Here is a 23607-nt window from a genome sequence, read left to right as displayed (position 1 = left end):
AAACAAACAAACACGAAGACCTCAAAGTATGCTTTGGAGCAAAGAACATATTTTATTTATATTCTCTCTATGACAACATTTGCATTTTATGCAGAAACATTACCTAAGAAGCTATCTACATATAGTACCATTTAAACGTGTACAACCACCTAATTCAACATTGCTAAATGAAATGTATAACACGTCATCTATATGACCCGATCAATCTATGACTACTCCTTTTTTTTTCTAAGATAAAGTATAGGCAGATAAGTAACTGATGACAGAGAATAACCTTGGTATAGATGAAATTAACGAAATTATTTGAATTTTGATTTTTCTGAAGTATCCACGAGACGGTAATCACACTTGACAATTGTCTGAGGTGATGAACTTGGCTTCTTGCAGTTAAGAAATTATGATTCTTACATCACACTTCACATGTGTAGTGAATACAGATGTGAAGTAGATTCATGCCGAGGTTGGGATTTCTTTTCTTTTCTTTTTTTAATTGATATACAATCGAGTGTGGTATCTCGTTTGCAACATAGTTCTTTTCTGTTTGATTCTGATGAAATATTCACTCTCTTTTATTTGATAATCTTATTTTTTAAATTGAGATGACTTTAGTAAGCTTTATCATGGTCTGACGTTTCACTGTAACTTTGAACATAGGTACGCCGAGAGAATATATGCATGACCATCGAGACATCTTTCAAAGCGTGATGGAACGAAGAGCCTATTCGGTCATTATCATCATTATTTTTATTAATACTGTACTTCTGTTTTTGTGGTTTCTTTCTGTTGCCATTCAAATTTAGAGAAACATGTACTATCTCGAAGAAGTTATAGAGTGAGACGAAATAATCGACAAACACAAAGACATAGCAAATTTAAATTCACAGTCTATTTCTTTTATATCTTTTGACGCTAGACCCTTGTCAGTGGTGGGAACTGACATAGGTATACACACATTATATATCTATTTGTTGAAAAAAGATGGTACATGTATTAGGCGATCCCAGGTGATTTTCTAATTGACTTTGGACTAGTAAACATAGTCAGAGTCTCTTATATAGCGCAGTGAGTTTAACTGGACTTGTGAAGCAAGTGCCCGTGTGGAAATAAAGTGAATAAATGAATGAATGCATGCATGCATGAAAGAATATGTAAACTATATGAATGAATGAATGAATGAATGAATGAATGAATGAATGAATGAATGAATGAATGATGAATGAATGAATGAATGAATGATAAATGAATGGGTGGATGATAAATGAATGAATGAATGAATGAATGAATGAAATAATTACATTATGTGAATTTGCATAGTTGCTGTGACCAGTGATATCTCGTGAAATGAATATATGTAACCTACAAGACCTAACAACTCGATAACTTTCTGAAGCCCGATTTGCAGCTTTTTTTTACTGTTTCCGTCATTTGATTTTAAAACAGTGAACTTCAAAATAGAGTCTATACAGCTTCAATCTCTCAGACATAATGTGACGTGACGGGATACAGAAACACAATTTGCTCCTTATTTCAGTATAAGTAAGTCTTAACCCGACTTTGAACCTTAAACAGTGTCAAGTATTTGTCACGTATCACACAATGCATGCCTCAGAAAACAACGTAAATATACTGTTTCAAGAGAGGAATGTAATAAAATGGAATGATAGGAAAGAGTGCTATGCTGGCGAGCACGACTTGCCTGAACAAGAACGAGACATGAATAATTCATAACGATAGGTTCAATTGAAAAGTTGTCTTGAATCTTAACAGGGTGGCGACACACTGTCCCCAAATTGACACAAGATGGCAATACGAATAATGAACCTTCGCAAGGTTTTCGGGCAAATATTTTGCTTAGAATGAACCAATGATCAGTAAGTTGCAGCTGGAGCCTGAAAACTCCGCCAACGACCATATCACAGTAGCTTAAAATACCCTCATGAATGGCCCGATGTTTGTACGATCGGAGCCAAATATGAACATTGATTTTCTTATATCATGTGTCCAATTTCGGGACAGTGTGGCGCCTGACTTCCGAACACATGCTCACATGCATGCACACGCAGATGCGTTATACCACACACACACACACCATGCATACTGCATCGCGACTTAGGCTTTTAAGAAATAATACATGACAGAAGCACCCCGATTTACCATGGAACGTTTCCAAAGAAACAGGAGATTGGTTTCTTCGTCTGGACAATGTACAAACGATACATTTTCCTTTTTATTAAAACCAACTTGAGATCATGTCATGTCATCGAACGGATAAAAAAGGTTAAAATTGTAGTCCTTTGCTACTCTATGTCTTTTGATAACTGCTTATAGACATAATAAGCGAATTAAGGCAACACACGGCAATTTCAAACGAAGGGACCTATTTCAAGTTCAAGTTCAAGTTCATATTTATTCGTTTTTTCCACAATACATAACACAAACATAAATCTCACTTTCTTAAGTGACAAAATCAATGCATACAATTGTACAGAGAAAACAACAGTAATAGCACAAAAAAAACTAACAGTATCGATACATTGCAATAGTTGCTAAGACAACGAAAGTGAAATAGTTTTCAATATAATTATGCACTGTGTGAAAAAAACGGAGGGACCCACTAAAAAGACAGAGCTTGTAGAGTGTGGGCCCCTCGTTATTAGAAGTCCGATGTAAAAATTGAATTGAAAACAGCAAAAAATCCGCACAAAAAGTTCGTCACAAAAAAGTTTGGCAGCCCACTAAGAGACAGACGAACAAACAGTTATACATAGAACAACTACAAACAGAGTAATGAACATGCAACAGGACTGGGACAGCAACAAGACTACTTGTAGGAGGAAAAACAAGAAAAAAAAAACTGACATGACGACACAAGAGGAAACAAAACTATAGCGTGATAAAGAGGTAACAAAATAGACAGGAATATGCAACACAGATGACGATCCTCGGGGGTTTGAGGAAGAAAGAGAAGAAGAAAAAAGAATATAGAAAAAAAAAAACCTGCAACTGCGAAGTATAGGTTAACGAAAATCTTATAATCAAGGCTTGAGCAATAGTTACAATAATAAAGAGAACGGCAATGCCGATATTGCGGATGAGTAGCAAAGTAAGCCTATAAACTAATCTGACTCTGCGAGTCGTCATTATAAGATTGTAAAAGAAAAGACTTTAATCTCCTTTTAAATGAGTATATAGATGGAGCAGATTTTAAATCATGGTTCAGGGAATTCCAATAATTTGGTCCAGTGTAAATAAGTGTATTCTTTGCTAAAATCGTTCGAAGAAGTGGTAAATGAAACTCGTTAGAACGTCGGGTGGGGTAATTATGGAAGGATTGATTTTTTTGAAACATAAAATCAAAGATAGGTGGGAGTAAATTGTTATCATACATATACATAAATTGACCTAGGTTAAATAAGAATAATTCGTTTATTTTCGATAGCTTATAACAGTCAAACAATGCATTTGTATGTGAACGTGTAGGAGAATTAGAAATGATACGGAGGGCTTTCTTTTGCAATAATAACACTCTATTCAGCAGTGTCTGATGAGTATTGCCCCAAGCTAAAATTCCATAATTAAGGTAAGGGAGTATCAAAGAGGAGTATAACACCAGTAGGGTCTTTTCAGGAATATAAAATTTCAGTCTATTCATAACACCTAATATTTAACAGGTCTTACACCCTAAAATGTTTTCCAACCACTCAACAACGCCACTAGCGTCACCTGTAGAACGAGAAACGCCATGTGTAGGGGTTTAAGTAATGATCCTCCGCTGTATGGACCACAATACGGGCTGGATGGGTAACGGGCACACTGTAACCACATAAAGGTACTGTGAAAAAGAAATCGATAGACGGTGAAATATTCTATTCAATACCCATACGTATTCAATCTTTTTTTTAGATATATAAAATGAAGGAATGATCAAAGGTGTTAGATCAAGTAGCGTGTGTTCTGTTCAATCAGTCTATCCTTTAAATTTGATTTGATTTATTTCTGCTTAATTCCGTTACATCAGATAGGATCATGTACATGTCATTTATGACAAACAGTATATCGACACATAGTTTTTAGTACAATTATACAAGACAAATACAAACATACTAGCTTATGGAACTTAAACAGAAGGGTCTCCAAAATAAGCCGAGGCTTGACGGTATGGAGACTATGCTTACCTACTCTGAATAGAATAGGGAATAGAGAAAGAGAGAAATAGGGAAGGGTATAGGGGGAAAAGGGAAAGTTACAGAGTGTATGGGTACCACTCCAACTACTTTACAATGATAGTAATGATGATAAATACAATATGATAATGATATTAAAGTTGACACGTTCAGTTGCCTTTGCCGGAGTAATGACCGAATAATATTATGCACTATGAAAATAATAATGTGTGAATACAAAATATCTTATACATATTGTTATCTGACATTAAACAAAATATATCAAGTTTGTTTTATGTACGCAGTAATGGTAAGGCACATCGTACACATACATGCTCATATAATATACATGATGTACCTATCCTATACATACATATACATACTCATATTCATAATATGGATAGATAAATAAATCGATATGTGTATGCACACATCCATGCATTATGTATCACGTACATATTCATATACATTTGATTATAATACAATAAAGGAATCAGAATGTTATCCTGGGGAATACTGCTTAAGGAGGTGAAGTTTTACAGCCTTCTTAAATGAATACATAATGGTCATGTTTTTAATTTCGATGGGAAGGGAATTCCAAGTGTCAGGGCCGGAGTGTCTGATAGAATGATGCGCGAGTGCGGTTTTGGGGTTAAATAAATGTAAATTTGTGGATTGTCTGGTTGGATAAGAGTGAATCTCTGAATTTGACCGAAATATTATGTTAAATATTGGAGGCAAGAGGTTTGACTTGAGACAAAACATAAATACAGCTTTTTGGAGAAAATTTATATCATTTATCTTAAGGAATTTAAGCTGGAAAAACAATGGGTCGGTGTGATCTCGAGAGCATGCTCGACTGCACACTCGTATTGCTTTTTTCTGTAGGAGAAGTATACGGTCTGTGTTACATTTGTGGGTTGCCCAGATAATGTTGCAATACGATATATATGGTAAGATTAAGGCATTATACAGGGTAAACAATACACGAGTTGGTAAAAAATACTGAAGCTTAGTTAACAGGCCAACGTTTCGGGATATAGGCAAAATGATGTGTTTTACGTGATCATCCCATTTTAGGTTTTCATTTATATACACACCAAGAAATTTATTAAATATTTTCCTTTCAAGAGATATACCATCAATATACAATTCATATTCTGGTAAATCAGCTTTTTTACATTTAAAATGAATGAAATTAGTTTTGCTTAAATTAAGTGTCAGTATATTACTTTTAAACCATGTAGATAATTTCAGTAATTCATGTTCAAAGTAGCAACTATAGGTGGTTTAGATCAGCATGTGAGTAAAACACATTTGTATCATCGGCAAATAATATATACTGTAACATAGATGATGCGTTTGAAATATCATTAATGTAAATTAAAAACAATAACGGCCCTAAGATCGAACCCTGGGGAACTCCACATGTTACAGGTAGTGTATTGGAGGATACTGAATCAAAGGAAACAAATTGTTTTCTACATAACAAATAGTTTTCAAACCATGTAAGTGCAGTACCCCGAACCCCGTAATGTCGTAGCTTATATAATAATATTTTGTGGTCAAGAGTATCGAATGCCTTGCTCAGATCCATAAATATACCAATTACATGTTTGCGATCTGCCAAGGCACTCGATACTCTATCAAATAACTGCATTAGCGCGTGATCAGTAGAATGATTGGTTCGGAAACCGAATTGATCAGGATTGAAGAAATCATTCTGACACAAAAATCCATACAACCTATTATACACAATTCTCTCGAGTATTTTGGAGAAACTAGAGAGAATAGAAATGGGACGGTAATTAGTTACACACGTGGGATCATCTTTTTTATAAATCGGTATTACTTCAGCAATTTTTAAGGAACTTGGAAAAATACCAGAAGAAAGAGATAGATTAAAGATATGGACTGAGGGAGACAAAATACTACCTATAATCTGCTTAAGTAAATTGGTGCTGATTTCATCATGACTGACAGAATAACTATTTTTAAAAGCACAAACAATTCTTAATATTTCAATAAAATCAGTTGGGTTCAAAAATAAGGATGAATCTATTGGTTGTGGCAGAAAATCTGCGAAAGTACAATTACTCTTATCGATCTTAGAGCCCTGTTGTGGACCAATATGCACAAAATATTCATTAAACATATTACTTATATCTACCGGATTACTTACAGTATTGCCATCTTTATAAAATACTTGAGAATCAGATGATGATTTACTCTTATTGAGAATTTCATTGATTATTTTCCATATAGTTGAACTTTTACCTTGAGCATTATCTATCTTTTTAGAAAAATACATTTCTTTGGACTGTTTAATAATGCTTGTTAATCTATTTCGATATGTCTTGTAATTGGAAACATTTTCAGGGCTAGCTTGATGACGACTTATTTTGTACAAAATATTTCTTTTATTTATAGAATTCAAAATTCCTCTTGTTATCCAAGGTTTTATAGGTTTATTACGTTTTCTCCCTGCCTTGGTCTTGGGTATACTAATGTTGAAATATATCTCAAATTTAGCCCAGAATAACTGATATGCTCTTTCGGTATCGTCACAGGTTAAAACATCTTCCCAGTCTTCATTCTGCAAATTTTCATTTAACCTAGCTACATTTTCAGTGGTGAATTTACGAGCATAAAATGATTGTCCATTTCTAAATTGTCAAAACAATGCAGGGAATTATATGAACTTTAGAGAGAGTTGAAATAATTAATGTTGACTCAATATTCTTTCTTGACCCTTTATACCTGCCATTATTTTGCTATTCACAAATGGTATACACAAAACTCGAGGTACAATTAACTTATGCCCAAATAGTACTGAAACTGTGATGGCTGCATAACGTTTCATAAAAGACAAACGAACAAGGGAACTGTTTTGCTGATGTCACTGAGAAGTATACTCGACTCAAAGAAATTGGCCCTCGACGGAACCATTCTGTAACGCACGCTGAAATGATTAAGTAAAAAGAGGATCCTCTATTACGAAGCTAGGATTACATGAATACTTACGTCGGGTCTTCTTCACAGGTGTGGTTAAAGTTCATCGATGTCAGCTGTTTACGTAAGGCGAGCACAGTACCATTTAAACACGTTTCTCGATATCTGATGGTGACATAAAGTGTGAAACGATCCGTGAGTGATACACAAACATTAAGACATAAAACAATATAATTTCATTATTACTTCATATAAGTTTCATATCAATTTTACCCCTCAACCATCATGGCACTGGAATATGTTTGTGTCTTCTGTTATTTCTCAAATAGGTGTCGGTGATCAAAAGTCATTGATTTTCCAAAAAAAAAATAAAACGAATAGTGAGAATCATAACAATAATGATAATAACAATAGTAATGGTATTAAATCTTCAAATATCGATGAATAATACGACTGACAATAATTCATATTTAAAATGGGATGCTTTAATTGCACCACATCAATGTGATTGTTCTCCTCCTGGTATTAGATATTTCAAGTTAGCAGATAACCAATGACTTACTTGTTGTTTGGAATTGGCAGCGTGAAGTTCGGGATAAGGTAGATCATGATGTTCGTCACTTTAGCAACATTAAGGTTTGGAGCCTCAATCCTTGCGAACACGCTGTATCACACAAATGAGATGACAATGAACAAAACAAGTCACTTCATTACAGTGTTGGGAAGATAACACATTGAATTGAATTGAATTGAATTGAATTGAATTGAATTGAATTGAATTGAATTGAATTGAATAACTGGTCTTACACTCGAGACACAGTGAACATTTCCAGCATGTTTATTTTCATATTTCACTTGACATCAAGATACATTAAAAATGGATACAAACCAAGCAAGATACAAAATATGTTGTAAATCGGGTCATGAACATTGAGTGTACCAACTCCGGATAACCACTCCATCATTGATATCGTAACATAATACAAATGTATCACCACACTTACATGTAGATGACATCCACAAAAACGTATGGTACTGTACAAGACATACCAATAGTGAGCATTTGAATACACAAACAAACAAATCAACCGACAAACATACCTTCTTCCAGTACTTTCTTCCTTTAAAATTCACCTCACCTATTTAATTTCTCTCTTACTTTGCTCGAAGTTCATACATACCAGTTAGTGACTGCGTAAGTAGCTCACATAATCAGCTAATGGTAGGAAAATGTTACGTTCATCCACGTGAGCTTCATATCTTCAAAAAATATCGAATTATAGGCTCTATGAAACGGTGGAACGACTTGCGCTTTCAATAGTATAACGTGTCAAAAATTCTGCTCAATGATAAACTGCAGAACTGTGATTGAGGGTAAAGCAATAATGAAATCGAGTACTGGGGTAAAGGTCGCAAACCTTCGCTGTATACGACCAGGTGTTGATACTGCGAATAAACCATGGGGAAACTGAAGCTGAAAGTAATTATGTATCCCAAAATACTTTAATTAGCCAACATTTTATGTCGGAAACCTAATAGGCCATTGTATCCTCAAAGGAAGTACAGTCCCGAGACGAATTCAAATGCAGTTCATGACAATATTATCTTTAAATAACTTATTAAATCCTTCAGTCTAGATTTTCTCTACTCTCTGATCATCACCATCTCTCCAACGTGCTACATTTGTGTAGTAGAACCAAACACAGTGGCACAAAGGGAAACGTACGATAAAGAACAGTAAATCCGCAGGTCGATGTGCTAAATCAATGCCTGTGCAGTCATATGTAATGTGTGGCTCAGCTGTGCATGTTCAAAATATCAAAGCAAACAGACGAACAAGTTGGTTTAATAGAGTTCGATTATAAGTGTGTTGCATTAATGTGACACGTGGTGCTTTAATATGTAGAAGACATGCATACTATACATCATCTATCTCAGTATAAGAACCTCGTTAACACGAGTCACCGACATGTTCACGGGGGCGCACTGTGTGAACTTTATATTTACCTGTTGTTGTTGAAGGCTCCCTCATCGCGTTGAGCGTTCAACACGACAAATACTTGTCCTTCTGCCTGAGTTGCCAGCTGAAAAAAAAAAAAATGAATACACCGGCCGTGATAATTAGAGAACTGCAACAAAGCATCAACGAAATAAACAAATAGGACAGACAAGCAGCACGAAATCATTTCCTTGCCAGAAACGGTGTCCGGAAAAGGGTTAAGGGCAATGACCCCCTGGGCATTACCCCGGACCCTTGGCCCTGACACTAACCCTAATCCTAATTTTGAACCTAATCCTAACCCAAACTCTAACCCTAAACCTAACCCTAACCCTAACCCTAACCCTAATCTTTACTCTAACCTTCACTAACCAGTATTTAGCTGGGGGTAATTGCCTTCGAGGGGTAATTGCCCTGCTTCGCCGGAAAAAAAAAATATGTGCAAGACATCATAAAGTCTTTGCGCGGTGAAATGATCAATTATCGCACGTTTGTTTTCTGTCAAGCAAAGCAGTGCAGTCGTCCTCATTAATGAACACATTTTGAGATAAATAGTAATACTTCTCACACACAGCAAAAACTAAAAGTTGTGTATTGCAAGTATTCAAGTAGGAACACGTATAATTTTAGTATCGTATAAACGTCTCCTTTGAAAAGCATTAGAGTAGAAATGTTCGGAATAAATGATATCAGGCCAACATTATGAACACATTAAATCAAAGTTATGAGCATTCACTTTGATTTATCTACTCATATGTTATCATTGTATATATGAAGCGTTTGTTTGCAAAAACCGATAAGTCCATATTTGTCAAATGGAAATATTTGCGATTAAAGGTCAAGAAAAATAAAGAGAATAATAAAAAAATGCTTCTTTTGACCATAATTTCAAAAATGTACCTTTATGTGTAGTGACCAATTTATCATTAAAAGGTATTATTTTGTACTTTATGACAGAGACCGTGATACTTCAAAATCTTCAAAAATGGACTTATCGGTTTTTGCGAACAAACTCTTCATATGTTTGTCTACTCTATTGGACTCTTCAGGGATACCACAAAGCTGCTTCCTTCGACATGCGAATCAGATATTATTTCCAGAGTTTGATAAATACATTTATAGATAATTGCGGCACTTTGTTTCAAATAATGTCACATAATCTGTGTTGCAGAATATGAGGAGAGGGCACAAAACTACCAGATAATTATATCATGACAGGTTAATGGTGGATGAATTCTATAGATAAAACGAGAAACTCATGCTAGGAATTAAGGACGTACGCTGCCTTGCTGAACACCGTGTTCAGATATTAAAATCATACCTTTCGAATTCAGTTCGGGTTGGTTAAAACGCTGACATTCTTTTTCCTTTTTTTATTCTGTCATTGTATGTATGTTTTTATGTATGTACTATATATATGAGTGTATGTATCTACCTATTTCTTTCAATCATCTACCTACCTACCTACTTATCTATCTATCTATCTATCTATCTATCTATGTATTTACATATGTCTATTCATCTATCTATCTATCTATCTATCTATCGATCTATCTATCTATCTGTCTGTCTGTCTATCTATCTATAACTATATTTATCTATAGTAACATCAATCTATCTAAATACATGATTATGATGCATATGCGGAACTCACTCGTTTCGAAGCGCTGTCCCAGAAAGCAGCTTTGGTGTTATTTGGGCAGGTAGAACTCCTCCACTTAGGGCAGGCAGTAAAGTTGAGTCCCATCGAACTCGAGTCGTCTGTTGAGCCGCACCACGTGAGGTTCCCCGTCATGTAGCCTGGTAGAGTCTCCTCCAGTACCGTGTGCTGTGACGTCACCTGAGCGACGTCTTGAGGAATGTTGGCGCCTGCCACACCAGACCAGAAAGTCGTCTGTCGGATAAAAAAACAAAACAAACTGACGAAATAAAAACGTAACAAACACTTCCTTTGTTTTGTTTAATTGTTCCAAATTCCATATTTTACAAGTGAATCATAACTATGAATTATCGAGGAGTTGACTGAGAAAATTGTCTAATACAACAATTAAGAGAATAAATACATATAGGGATTATGAAGAATTTACATAAAAACATTGATTGATAGCAACAAACAAGAATTATAGGACATAATTTATCATGACAAAGCACGACGGTGAACAAAAGCCAAAGATAAATTCTACCTACAAACATAACCTTAATCCTAATCCCCACATCAAACTAAACCTAAACCCTATCACAATCCTAACCCTTGAATACAAATGTCGAGACCCACAATCTCATTTGATCAGTGATGACAGTTTGGTTTTAAACCCGAGTCACTATACTTATTATGCGCGTACTCTGTTTGTAGATCAGTGCACATATACACTGAACTCGTATCTAAATATTGTTTGTATAGCTGATGGGATAAGCAAGACCTTATACTAACATCTCAATTTCTTTGTCAATCATCAGGGCCAGGAATGCAGATGCTTAAAATCACTGCTGTTGTTATTGAGTTTTCGTCCGAAGAGAGCTACTCGCGGTAACCGAATACTGTGCGGGCACTTTCCCTTTCCCTCTTGATTGGTAGCTTGGTAGGTTTTCAAGTATACAGCTCTAATTACATTCATTTTTTATCTTTCCAACCACGTTCAATTTATCTGCAATCAAAAGCGGATTTCCAGTTTTGACCTTGGTCACGTAAAGACGAATATCATACGCTTCTCTTCACGTTTTTTGTTTGTTTGTTTGTTCTCGTTAGTATCCAATACTTCAACGAGTCATCTCCCGTTTGGCTACAATACAACCGAGCAGAACGCAAATTGAGAGCGGATTCCATACCTGCTTATTATTACAGACATGTATGAGATGTTCGTTATTTCGAAGGTTCAGCAGACCGAAAATGAAATATACAGTATACCTGCGGAATAACGAACCTTCGGAATGACAACCTTTCGAAATAACGAATCTTCGGAATAACGAATCTTCGGAATAACGAATCTCCGGACTAACAACCTCCCGGAATAACAAACCTTCGGAATAAAATACTGTAACCGTTAAGTGCTTGTGAAGCATGCGTCAATATAGACTTTGCCACAAGGTATTAAAAGGTATGCCACATACATTAACTTTATTCGTTGGTTTTATTTCTAGTGTGTGATGATTGTTCAAGTTTGTTTTATTAGGAGTAAGCGTAATTGGTACGCATTTTTGTGTGAAAGGTCCTAGTTTAGAGGCAATGATTCAATGGAACAGGTTCCCGTTATTAAAAGGAAATAAACAAACAAGCGATATTACAAGCGCCCAAGCACGACTAAAAAAAATGAAAAAAAGTGGTCTGAAATGGATGAGCCATTGCTATCTGCGTGCAGTTAAACTTTCACTCAGTGGTTCCAGTATATTCCGTTACCTTACAAATCCCTATATTGGCTGGTCCATGTATGTAAGAGCATAAAGATCATTACAACATAGATAAAACAAAAAAGTAATGTAGTCATACTGTAGTAATTGCACCACTAAATATCCGCTATTAGAATGTAATGAAAAAAGAAACCAAATCATTAAAAACCCATGAAGAACGCTTATATTCAGCCTTCAATCAAGGCGCTCTAATTACTGTTTGATTCTTGTACAATCTGAAAGCCACTGAGTGTCAGTTACTAGGCAAGTTGCCGACCCCCTGCTGTCCAAAAGTATCGTTCAATTAAAAGTGTATCCTCACTAAAGAAGGCAGTAGTTCACGTCCGGTGTACGTGCCATTTCAACACTGTTGATACTACCGGTGGTGTAAACTGAAGGTGGGCGTTGCTGTTTTCTTATGGTATCAAACTCAAAAACACATCGATCATTATAGGCGGTAATTATAATGACTTTCCAAAATAAAAGATTCACGCTTCTCTGTGCACTCTGCTGTGATTCGACATTCTTCTTTCAGAATTTCTTATCATAGACAATGCCAATAAATCACCAAGCCTTGTTTGTTTTGAGTAAAATGGTTTCATCTTTATGAAATTAATTTTAAAAGAGCGAATAGCTTCTACTAACAGTGTTTTAAGGGGGTGCACGTCACGAGTTCGACACCCAGGACTCATGCAGCCCAAGAGTCATACAGCCCATGAGCTCAACACTAAGCAAACAAAGCCCACTATACGACTAGTGAGACCCGTATTGTAATGTCGAACTCGTGGGCTGTTTTTGACCTAGTGTCGAACTCATTGGCCTTATTTGCCTAGTGTCGAACTCATGGGCTGTATGACTCGAGAGTGTCGGATGCGTGGAATGACACCTTTTAGAGCTTGTGATTCTCTAAAAGTTTGGTACCTCACACTATAATGTGTTGTTCATAGCAAACTGTAATCATGGCACGGTTGTTTGATTTCCTTTTAACCAATGACCATGTAGTGCACATCCATGCATATTAAGGAAATGAAATCACAAAGTCTTGCTGGAAGCAGGCTATAATTTCAGCCTATCACAGTCTGTGTTTGTGTTTTGTGTTTCAGTCGATCTAGTCTTGTGCTCTTTGTCTCATGTCCTCGAGACCTGGGATCATGCAGTCGTCATGCCATGGCTTTAAAAATGGCGGAGTGGGTGTACATTAAAGGGAAGTGTTTTGAGGTCACGTCCTGTTAAAGTAGCCTAGAGATTAAGGATGACCCAAGCTAAACAAAGGAAATTAGCAGGAAGTGTACCCATTCTATTATTTTTGTTACCTTCATATAGCATGTAATGAACAAATTTGGTCCCTGCCATTAGAAGATACAACAACAACCCTAGAATTTTATGTATACTTCAAATGAATAGCTCTGGTCATTGGACTTATAGTTCAAAAGACAAAGCTTCGGTTGTTATTTTCTTTTTCCGGATATGCACTTCAGCAGGAGGCTTTTTGATTCTTTTGTCCTACAAGTTTTATCCGAGTGCGATATTAAACCGAGAAAGGTTTAGAACTTTAAACTTTCAACAGATTTTAACAAACATTGGCATTTCTCGCGAACATGATGCAAATTATACAATGTCATCACATCCCATTTCTTCCATCAATTTGTGAGTCTCTCAAAGTCAAACTTTTGTTGAATAACTCAACATCTACCACACACCCTTATACACCAAAGTCATTGTTCCTCATTATTCGAATGTTAGTAAGATTTCGTGATAAAGATAACTTTTAAAACCTAATTTGATGAAGATTTCTGGGAGAGTCATTTGGAGACATTTGAAGTACTGCGAAAACATCGTGTTGTCTGATTCGCATATACACGTGATCAGATTCAACATCAAATATGTCTGAAAAACGTGCGGTACTTTGAAATCCAAGGTCTTTTCTCTTTTCGTTTCCGCATTTATCAAACCTTAAAACTTCTTTGATTTTACAAAACCTACCTCTCAAAAGTCACCTACATAATACGTAGCATTGCACTGAAAATGCATCAGCCAACCCAGCTTCCAACAGTATCCTGCCCATACAGGGCGTCAAGGAAGTCCAAAACACGGGTACACCACGTGGTAAACATTGCCGACCGGACACAAACTCTACCAACCGCACACTGTGCAAACTTCCGTTTCCGTTTGGAGAAAACATCGTGAAAATATGGAAGTAACCTAAATAACTTAATTTAGCAGAATCTAATAGATATATCATTATTTGTTTATATCTCCCCAATTTATTCCATTTTCTTTACTCTGTTTAAACTATTTTCGTCTTCATGTTGTCAACGTGAAGGTAGAATAAAATCTTTACTTTAAAGGCAACACGTCGAAATGTTTCATTCTCACCCAGACTGCATAGGGCTGTCTGTATCAGACGCCTTGTATTTGGAAGTTATAAGAAGTCGTCTTTTCGCCCTCCGCATGGTCATACATCAGAAGTCACCCGGAAGCGTTTTAAGAAGTCGCCTGTTAGTCCCATTGGACGAGTTATAACAAACCGTCGTATGCTCCCTTTATAGACTAAACCGGGGAGGAGAGATCTTAAGCTACCAGCTACTAGCTACTACACTGCAAAAAGCCCGGTGTTAAATAGTGAACACCGAGCTGGTGTTAAATTTTCGGTGCTCATTTATGGTGTTAAATTAACACCTCCGGGTGTCATTTCCAAATTTTAAACTGATTTTTGAAGAGTTTCTTTGTAACTGCACTTCTTGTTGATTTTTAATTTAAACAAGACGATCAAGAATTTTACATTAAAATACTAGATTTTTGGAAAAAATGTGAAAATAAATCTAAACCAAAGTAACGCCAGCTGGTGTGGTCTCTTATTGAAGCTGGACGGGTGTTAAACCATTGATATTAACACCAACAAATATCAAATCAACACCATGTGGTGTCATTTTTGAATAAACACCAGTACAGTGTCAAAATAACACCAGGTACAGCGTCAAATTAACACCACGAAGTGTCAGGTGAACACTTTTTAACACCATCACAGTGCATTTTTAACACCTATGGGTGTGGTCCTTTATTGAAGTTTGATCGGTGTTAGATTTAACACCCGTGGTGTTAAATCTAACACCGATGTTTTTTACAGTGTAGCGCTGCATGACTTCTCAGTTCTAACAATCTTATCTAGACTCAATTCACTCACTTTGCCTCTCATTGTTTGAGGAGGAGCCATGTCCAGAAACGTCTCGTAAACATCAGGTGGTGTTGCACATGGGTCCACATTTTGGATGCCGCTCATGAACGAATTCACGATGGACTCACATTTCAGGTTACGGCTGGGGAGTGACCAGAAGAAGAAGAAGAAGATGACGAAGAAGAAGAGGAAGGGGAAGAAGAAGAAAGATCCACATGATTGGGTTTTATTACACAATTCTGCTGTTTCTGTCTTCGTGTAAGAAAAAGAAAAAGAAATAAAAACAACAGAAGTGAATTCATCACACCCTTACCTCAATTTTTTTCTTGTTCCCTAAATTGATACAGGGCCTAATTAGAATAGCTCCAAAAATGGTAATGTTGAGACAATAATATGAACAATGATAAAAGTACTCACACTACTTGTATACTATTACTTCTCCTTGTACTATTGATGATGGCGGAAAAACTTCAAACGCCAAACGCTTGCTCAGATTTCCATTTTGTTTTTCTTTGCTTGCTTATTATGATCGTTGAGAATATGAAGGGTTTGTTTGCAAAAACCGATAAGTCCATTTTTGAAGATTTTGAAGTACGATCTCTGTCATAAAGTACAAAAAAAATACCTTTTAAATGATATATTGGTCGTTACATATAAATATATATTTTTGAAGTTATGGTCAAAAGAAACAACAATTTTCTTATTATTCTCTTTATTTTTCTTGATCTTTAATCGCAAATATCTCCATTTGGCAAATATGGACTTATCGGTTTTTGCAAACAAACTCTTCATATATTTTATACGTCGATCTAATTTTGCTCTATTCAATTTTTACAAATAGGTAATAACATCTGTACAGTGGATACAGTTGCCACATGTTAAGTTGTGGCATTGTAAAGAAGGAAATAATGATATTAGTACTGCGGGTTTCAACTTGTGTGTACGTCTCTTGACATGATATGTGAGACTTTCTTGTCATTTTGTTCAGCGCTTGGTGAATGACAATACAACGGCACGCAGTGAAGGCGAAACGTGTGTGTGTGTGTATGTGTGTGTGTGTGTGTGTGTGTGTGCGTGTGTGTGTGTGTGTGTGTGTATGAGCATGGGGAGGGGGAGGGGGTTAGTGCTTATGGTTGTTTGGGTCAGAGGTCAAGGGTCAGAAATTTTAGGCATCCCTACAAAGTCAATGACTTTTGTGGGTTTTTTTTTTTCTCAATACTTTTTTTTTTGTGCTAATAGTGTTCGTGTACAACTCAAACACTGCTGTGTCGGATTCTTTATTCAATGATTCCCTGTTCAGTTCTAGTCATGTTACGTATAATCCCGATAGAATAAAATATGTACCTCTACTACTTTTGTTTGTAATGGTGTGATGAGGGACTGTCTTAGTGCCTAGTGACTTACTAATTTGGTAGACATGGTTCTCCCCGTAGACACTCTCTGTACTCCTGACATCTTCCAAGGAGGATGTCAGTAATGTTGGGCGTGGTCCCTGGTCCGACATTGGCGTTGGTAAGGCTCTCGATCGGTCCCACCAGAACGACGACCAAGAAAAGAGCAAAAAGGGTGCGAAGGGACACCATCATTCTCAGATGTCCAAGTGATGACACTGCAGGTGTTAGATTTACCTATATAAAAGGCATAGCTCATTACTACGATTGCTGTTTTACTCAGCGGACTGGTATATTGTCTGTACTGAAAACACAAACATAATTATCTCTCTTGGGATATTTTCCTTCATCCTGGCTGCCGATGAAGCGAGTGGCGCTAAGCTGTCTTTATCTACAAAATACGAGTTCAGCATGGACTATTTTCTTAATCAATGCCTTATATATATATATATATATATATATATATATATATATACATATATATATATATATATATATATATATATATATATACGTACACATATGTGTGTGTGTATTTGTACGTATATATGCTTACACGTATGCGTGTGGTACACGCAGAGAAAACAAAAATGCAGACAATAAAGATACAATAGATTCAATCATTGTGAACGAAAATATCTAAGTTCCTAAACAAAATCACAGGGGAGGAACCCGCGTGAATAATACGCTACCAGGTCCGGATTTAAGGGGTCAAAGTGCATTTGCCTAAAGTTCGTCTCTGGATACTTGGCAGCCAATTTTGTTTATCATGCGATACTTAACCGTATCTCTGGGGTTCCCCGCTTTATTGCAGGGTATATTGCACACAGCACGACGCTGTTTGCTAGCATTGAGAAATGCTCTATACCACACCACGCTGAACACGCTGTGTATATGCATCATGGTACTTTTACGAGCATTAATAAAACAGTATTTGGCATATCAGTCTAAATCTTCGTTTCGGTGAGAATTTTCTCCAAACTTACCAGAGTGTGTCAGAAACTAAAAAGGTGGCAGCAATTCATGTTAAACACGAGTCGTAAAATGATGATAGATGTACAGCTAGATGAGTAGGGGTCAGATCGATGTAGGGGTGGGGAAGAGAGGGATCGATTGAGGGATGGTTTGACAGAGTTTAGGATAGGGAAGAGGGAGAGGTAGAAAAGAAAAAACTTTGCCTAGACGATCCTTCAGTGAACCTTTTTGACCACTAAGGCCTATGTTTAAGCATACAGATCAAAAGTAGGCTAAGCGCACTCAGAAAGGGAGACTCGGGCATGAAGACTGGCATTAGTCACGCTACCGCAGAACTATATTGACAAACCGCCTGTTTTCCAACACAAAGGCAAACACACTACGCCTGTATTTCGACAAATTATATGAAAGTGACACGTAGCAAAGAACAACAATGTGTGTCCCTAGTGACAATGAAATGAAGTGTATGGAATAGGGCAATTATTAACATACCTCTTCGTGAGCGCCGAATCTACGGAGTCGTACGGGGTGCAAAGTTCTGTCACGCCTGTACAGGTGTTTCGCGTGGAGGTAGAGACACCACTTTTTGGAGCCAAGTGAGCAACAGAGGGAAGTTCACACTGTGCGTCGAGATATCTGCTACTGAGCTAAGTACCTGGCGGCTTGGATCTCGTTATGAAGGTCGCGCGGTGATAAGTACTGAGTAATTATTACGGCGAGTGGCACAACATAACTGGCTTCGATCCTGATGTCATTTCTATCGTTCGGACGATGGGACTAGTTTCAGCCAAACACATCGATGCGTTGGTGCATTCATATCAATGTGCAAACTTTATAGGCCTATGTATTCAATCTTGTGTACGTGTGTGTCTGTTCTTTGTTTCTTACCTTCTTTTATGGCACATTTGATTCTAATTTAAGGTGTATCACTTAATGCATTCATATAGCCGCATCTCCTGAAGAGCATGTTGATAAAATCGCTGTGGGCGTGGCCGCCGAAAAAGAGGGCGTGGTCATGATAAATTGTTTCGTGGGTCAACATGTAATTGCAGAAGAAAAAAACAACAAATAAGTTGCGTAAATACAAGATATCTTGCAGTTATAATTTGTCATCATAAAATATTATATGGTTATTGATTGAGATTATATTCCGAGTCAGTACCGCTTCAACAGGTTGTCCTGTTGTTAGTTTGCAGACGTAAGAGAGGGTCAATCACACCCCCATACCACTCTTCTCCCCGTCCTTCTATGTCTGTCTTGTTAATTGCTATCCTTTCTCTCTGAATTCGAAATCAAAGTGCCGAGAGAATACAATTTTCAAATTTTCACTCCATCCGTCAAATCCTATTGCATTGTTTGTTTGGCTATTTCTTTACGTAACGACATAAATCATATCGATCCGTTCGCCTTAAGATTCTACTTAGCGCTCTACGGCTGATTTGAGACATGCCAATCTACCGGCAATAAATTCGGGCGAAAAGAAAGTGCCGTCCTTGGTTGGTGGCCACAATGCAATTTAACTGATATTAAATTGAGGCTAGCTATGATAAAATTGGCTTCTTTAATTCTTATTCAACCTCATATGTGTATGGAGGTGGGGTGGGGTGTAGTTTATCTGAAACATTAGATTCCATTCAGTACCTGTGGCAACTAAGGAGGAGCATTCGATATTTCGGCTGAAATAGCTTCATGGTTTGATTATTGATTGACATAACTAAAAGGGCAATCTCTTTATATTACGGAACAAAAATCAGTGGTTTCATCCAGCTTTGACGTACATTAGGAAAATTATGGATTTTCAAAATATTGCATGTTTTCACTAATGTTATGTTAGCATCAACAATGAATGCAAATAAGATAATCTAATGATGTCGTAAACTTACTTGATTCCAACTGACCTACATAAAGCTATTACACTTCTTTGCTTGACTGGAATGGCAAAAGAAAACTTTGTACATACAATTCCCATCTAACTTTTGTGTTGTGACAGCTAAACAGTCATGGCTTTTAAAGTGAAGTGTCATTCCAGATAGCAAAGCTGACTATCAATCCAATTACGTAAGGCGTAGTGATATCAAACATGTTTAAAGTTCGATCAAGTCGGAAACAAGATGCGTTGTGGCCTATAGATTTCAAGTTTCACACTTCTTCTTTTTTTGTAGAAATAGTGAAGTTGACTCTAACCACGTACGCAAATCAAATGAAGTGATGAGGCAATATACCTCACACGACACACGTCTGCAACAACCGTGATTTGCAAAAGGAATCTCCATTAAATACCGATGTGTATCTTTAACATCTAATCTTTGAAATGTCTGCGTGTGTAGGTAGATATTGTTACAATCATTACATCTTTACAATGATGTCGTGTCGTGACGTGAGTTTGACATCCATATTGGAAAGAAAACAAAAATTAACGCACACAAAAATATACTACAGATACAAAGACGAGTCATATCCAGGTTCACTGCGTGCTTGTATTTATGTAAATCATATTTATTTTCATGATAATTCTGTAGATCCAACATAAATATACAATCAATGTTACAAATGAGAACAACATTATAATACTCTCTTGGCTTTGAGAGCAATACATTTGAGGAGTCATTTTTATTCTTTAACATAAAAAAGATGAATTGAATGGCGTACAAAAGTATATAGGTCTATCTGTATCATATCTATCGTTATGCTACAAAATGCGACGCGTTTGTATTTTTTTTCCATGAAAATAATTGTGTGATGTGTTGACTTCTTGTCTGATCGGTCACTTTTGTCATTTGTCAAATCGTGAATACAATGTAACAACAATCTGTAAAACGAATCATTTTCGAGTCATGAGATTTTACTTTTGCGTTCGGTCCTCGGGGAAAAGATTGAACAGCATATTTGGAGTGTTTACTGCTGCGACTGTAGATTAGTAAGCATTAGACCTACACAACTGAATACTTTTTTTTTTTCTGGTTTAATTTCAAAATTCATCATCTCCAAGTACATGGCTGCAGGAGATGGTGACACTCGATTGTGGTATGAACAGCTCTGACATGTAACAGCTTGACATTATCTCCTTAGCGATTTGACCAGACGTACTCATGATCATGTAAAACAATTAACCACAAACCACCAAAATCTTCATGACATACATCTTGTACCACAAACTGGAGTTACGCTGTACTATAGCAAAACCAGGGAGGTGGTAAAACCAACCACTATTCTTTTTAATTCTGAGGTACATTTCCTTTTGGTGGCGTGCAGGGGGATTTGACTTGACTGCAGACCAGTGTCTAGCACCTATCTGTGATACACAATTTATTCCAACAAGCATTAAGATGTTCCCAACAGATTTCTGAAATCCCCACAGACATAATACACAGGCTACCAGGTTCCCGAAAGGAACGGGTTAAGATGTTAGTTTTCCTCAAAAGATCGAGCCACATCAGAATGTCGACTAAGACATCAGCCTCGAAAAATAGAAGACAAATTGATCATATCTCTATACAGTATTTATGTACACACGTGTCTAACTTATGTACAGTTCCTAAAACATGGTTTGTTCAAGTAATAGACTTATAACAATAATACTGACGGGACAAGACACTCTCTTGACATAAATGCCAACTGTTAATTTATATGATATAACGTTTGCTTTATAGCTCCTACATATAACCGTGATCGCCGCAGCGTGAACACCCACACACGTCTCTAATACACAGACGGAACGATGGGAAGCGGAAATGAAATATCGATCACATTATACAGACATTCTACCAAGAGAAACGATAACATAAACTGAAGAAAAAACCCCACATATCCCGCAAAGTCATAAGAATGTTGTCAACGAGGATACCATTCTGCCGTGTTCAAAGAAACCATTCGGGTGGCAGACAAACGCACAATTTGGAGACAGAACGTGACTAGGCTCGCTTTGTTACAGGCACTCCGTTCTCTTCCAAAAAAAATCCCCATCCTAAAAAGGAAGTTATTACATGCCAAACATGTATGCAATAAAGCATGAAAATGTATGAAAAACATCTTGCCATATTTGTCGTCGATCATCAGTTATGATGAAAAATCTAAGATACAAGTTGGTGCAGGTTGTGAATGTATTGTTACAGTCCAGTCCAGACTCCCTCCAAGGAAAAAAAAAGTATGAACTACCTGTGACAACACAAAGTTCAGTTCTGGTAGGGAGAGAAAGATAATGACAAAATCACAGTCATTATCATGAAAAAAAAAAATAATGCCTCCGGCACCACTTCGTGGCGGAGGCATAAAAAAATCATTTCTCATAACAAAATAATGTAGTTCTAAGTAGAGTAATGTGATTTCGTGGGCGAGCAAATCATAACTCGGACTTGGCAACAGCGTGAGCAGACGGTCTGGTTGAGAACTTTGTAGGGGAATGCCAGCAATCGGAACAGTATCAAACTCTTTCTCTATTGCATGACACAACACTTAATTACATTCAAGCACACTCCATTCAATATTTATTACCCTATATATAATTATTCATTGCAGTGCTGCACTGCAAGTATAGGATATGAGTGGATTCTTCTGTTCAAAGCAATGCGCTCAGCATGACATTGTAACAAGTATTCTGACGTCACAATGTGCTATCATTTTATTTTGAGCTGGAATATACAATACTCTTGCTACTAAAATACTTGATCTACATTACACCTATGGTGACCAACAAACCACGTGCACTTTATGAAGTTGTAGCCTTGAAAAAAAAAAAAGATAATCATGTATAGCATTTGGCTACCAGTCAGAGAGCAGGATAGGATGACAAACAAATACAATCACAAATTTTCTGGCACAAATACACAGACTAATACAGTACACGGGGAAAACAAAGCAATGAAACCTGTGGAAATTGAGAATAATAAATGGCAATGATGACGTACAAACACTTACTACCAGCTGTAGAAGCTGTAATTATAAAGCCCTGTTTGAACATTCACTGCAATCCTAACTGGGTGGGGTGCAAAGTTTATTCAAGGTTAGAAATATTGGTCTAACCACTCATTTTCCTCAATTATTTTTCCCCTTCTATATCATGTATGACTTGATCCCAATTAATTTTTGTTGTGTGTCCCATGTTCTGGAGCAGATAGCAGGTTGCTAGAAAGTCAACGAAGACCAAATAAAACAAGAAGATAATTGGAGACAAGTACAAGAGCTTACAGTAAAGAGAAAAACTATACAGAAGACATGTATGGCCTCAGATACCAAAAATACCCCATTTATGTCTCACAGCTTTGAAGGGAGCTTATTAAGAATAAATCTGACATGATATCAGTACAGACAGAGAACGGTGATTATGTGTGGTGTGTAAAAAACACCAACATGAAAATAAGATGGAAGATGGCATTGAGCTTTTTTTTTTTCTTCTTCTTCTTCTGGAAGTATTCTTCTCTTTGCATCCATCTCCTACAATTGGACACAAGGGCGAAGTTGAGGGCATTTTGAAACATAGAACAATACCAGAGAAAGCATGCAAAACAAAAACAGACAAACAAGAAATCAGGAGGTGCGGGTTAGCGAAAGACAGCTAAACATCAAGTTTTA

General features: G+C 36.7%; 1 protein-coding gene across 1 annotated transcript; it reads right to left on the bottom strand.

Annotated features, from left to right (window-relative positions):
* Positions 1-3681: 3681 nt before the first annotated feature.
* Positions 3682-18714, bottom strand: LOC139710943 (ADP-ribosyl cyclase/cyclic ADP-ribose hydrolase-like). The gene is made up of 8 exons (XM_071622868.1): positions 18532-18714; positions 17078-17301; positions 15683-15815; positions 10769-11008; positions 9123-9199; positions 7678-7779; positions 7188-7280; positions 3682-3832 (listed from the first exon to the last, which is right to left on the bottom strand). Exons 2-8 carry the CDS (start codon positions 17257-17259, stop codon positions 3682-3684), a joined length of 978 nt encoding a protein of 325 aa, XP_071478969.1. The 5' UTR covers positions 17260-17301; positions 18532-18714.
* Between the last annotated feature and the right edge of the window lie 4893 nt (positions 18715-23607).

Source organism: Diadema antillarum, unplaced genomic scaffold (assembly GCF_040938485.1).
Source record: "Diadema antillarum isolate AM-2024a unplaced genomic scaffold, OU_Dant_1.0 seq00001590_RagTag, whole genome shotgun sequence".
Taxonomy (NCBI): Eukaryota; Metazoa; Echinodermata; class Echinoidea; order Diadematoida; family Diadematidae; genus Diadema; species Diadema antillarum.
Note: the sequence above shows the minus strand (reverse complement) of the source record. Positions and strands in the feature narration are given on the sequence as shown.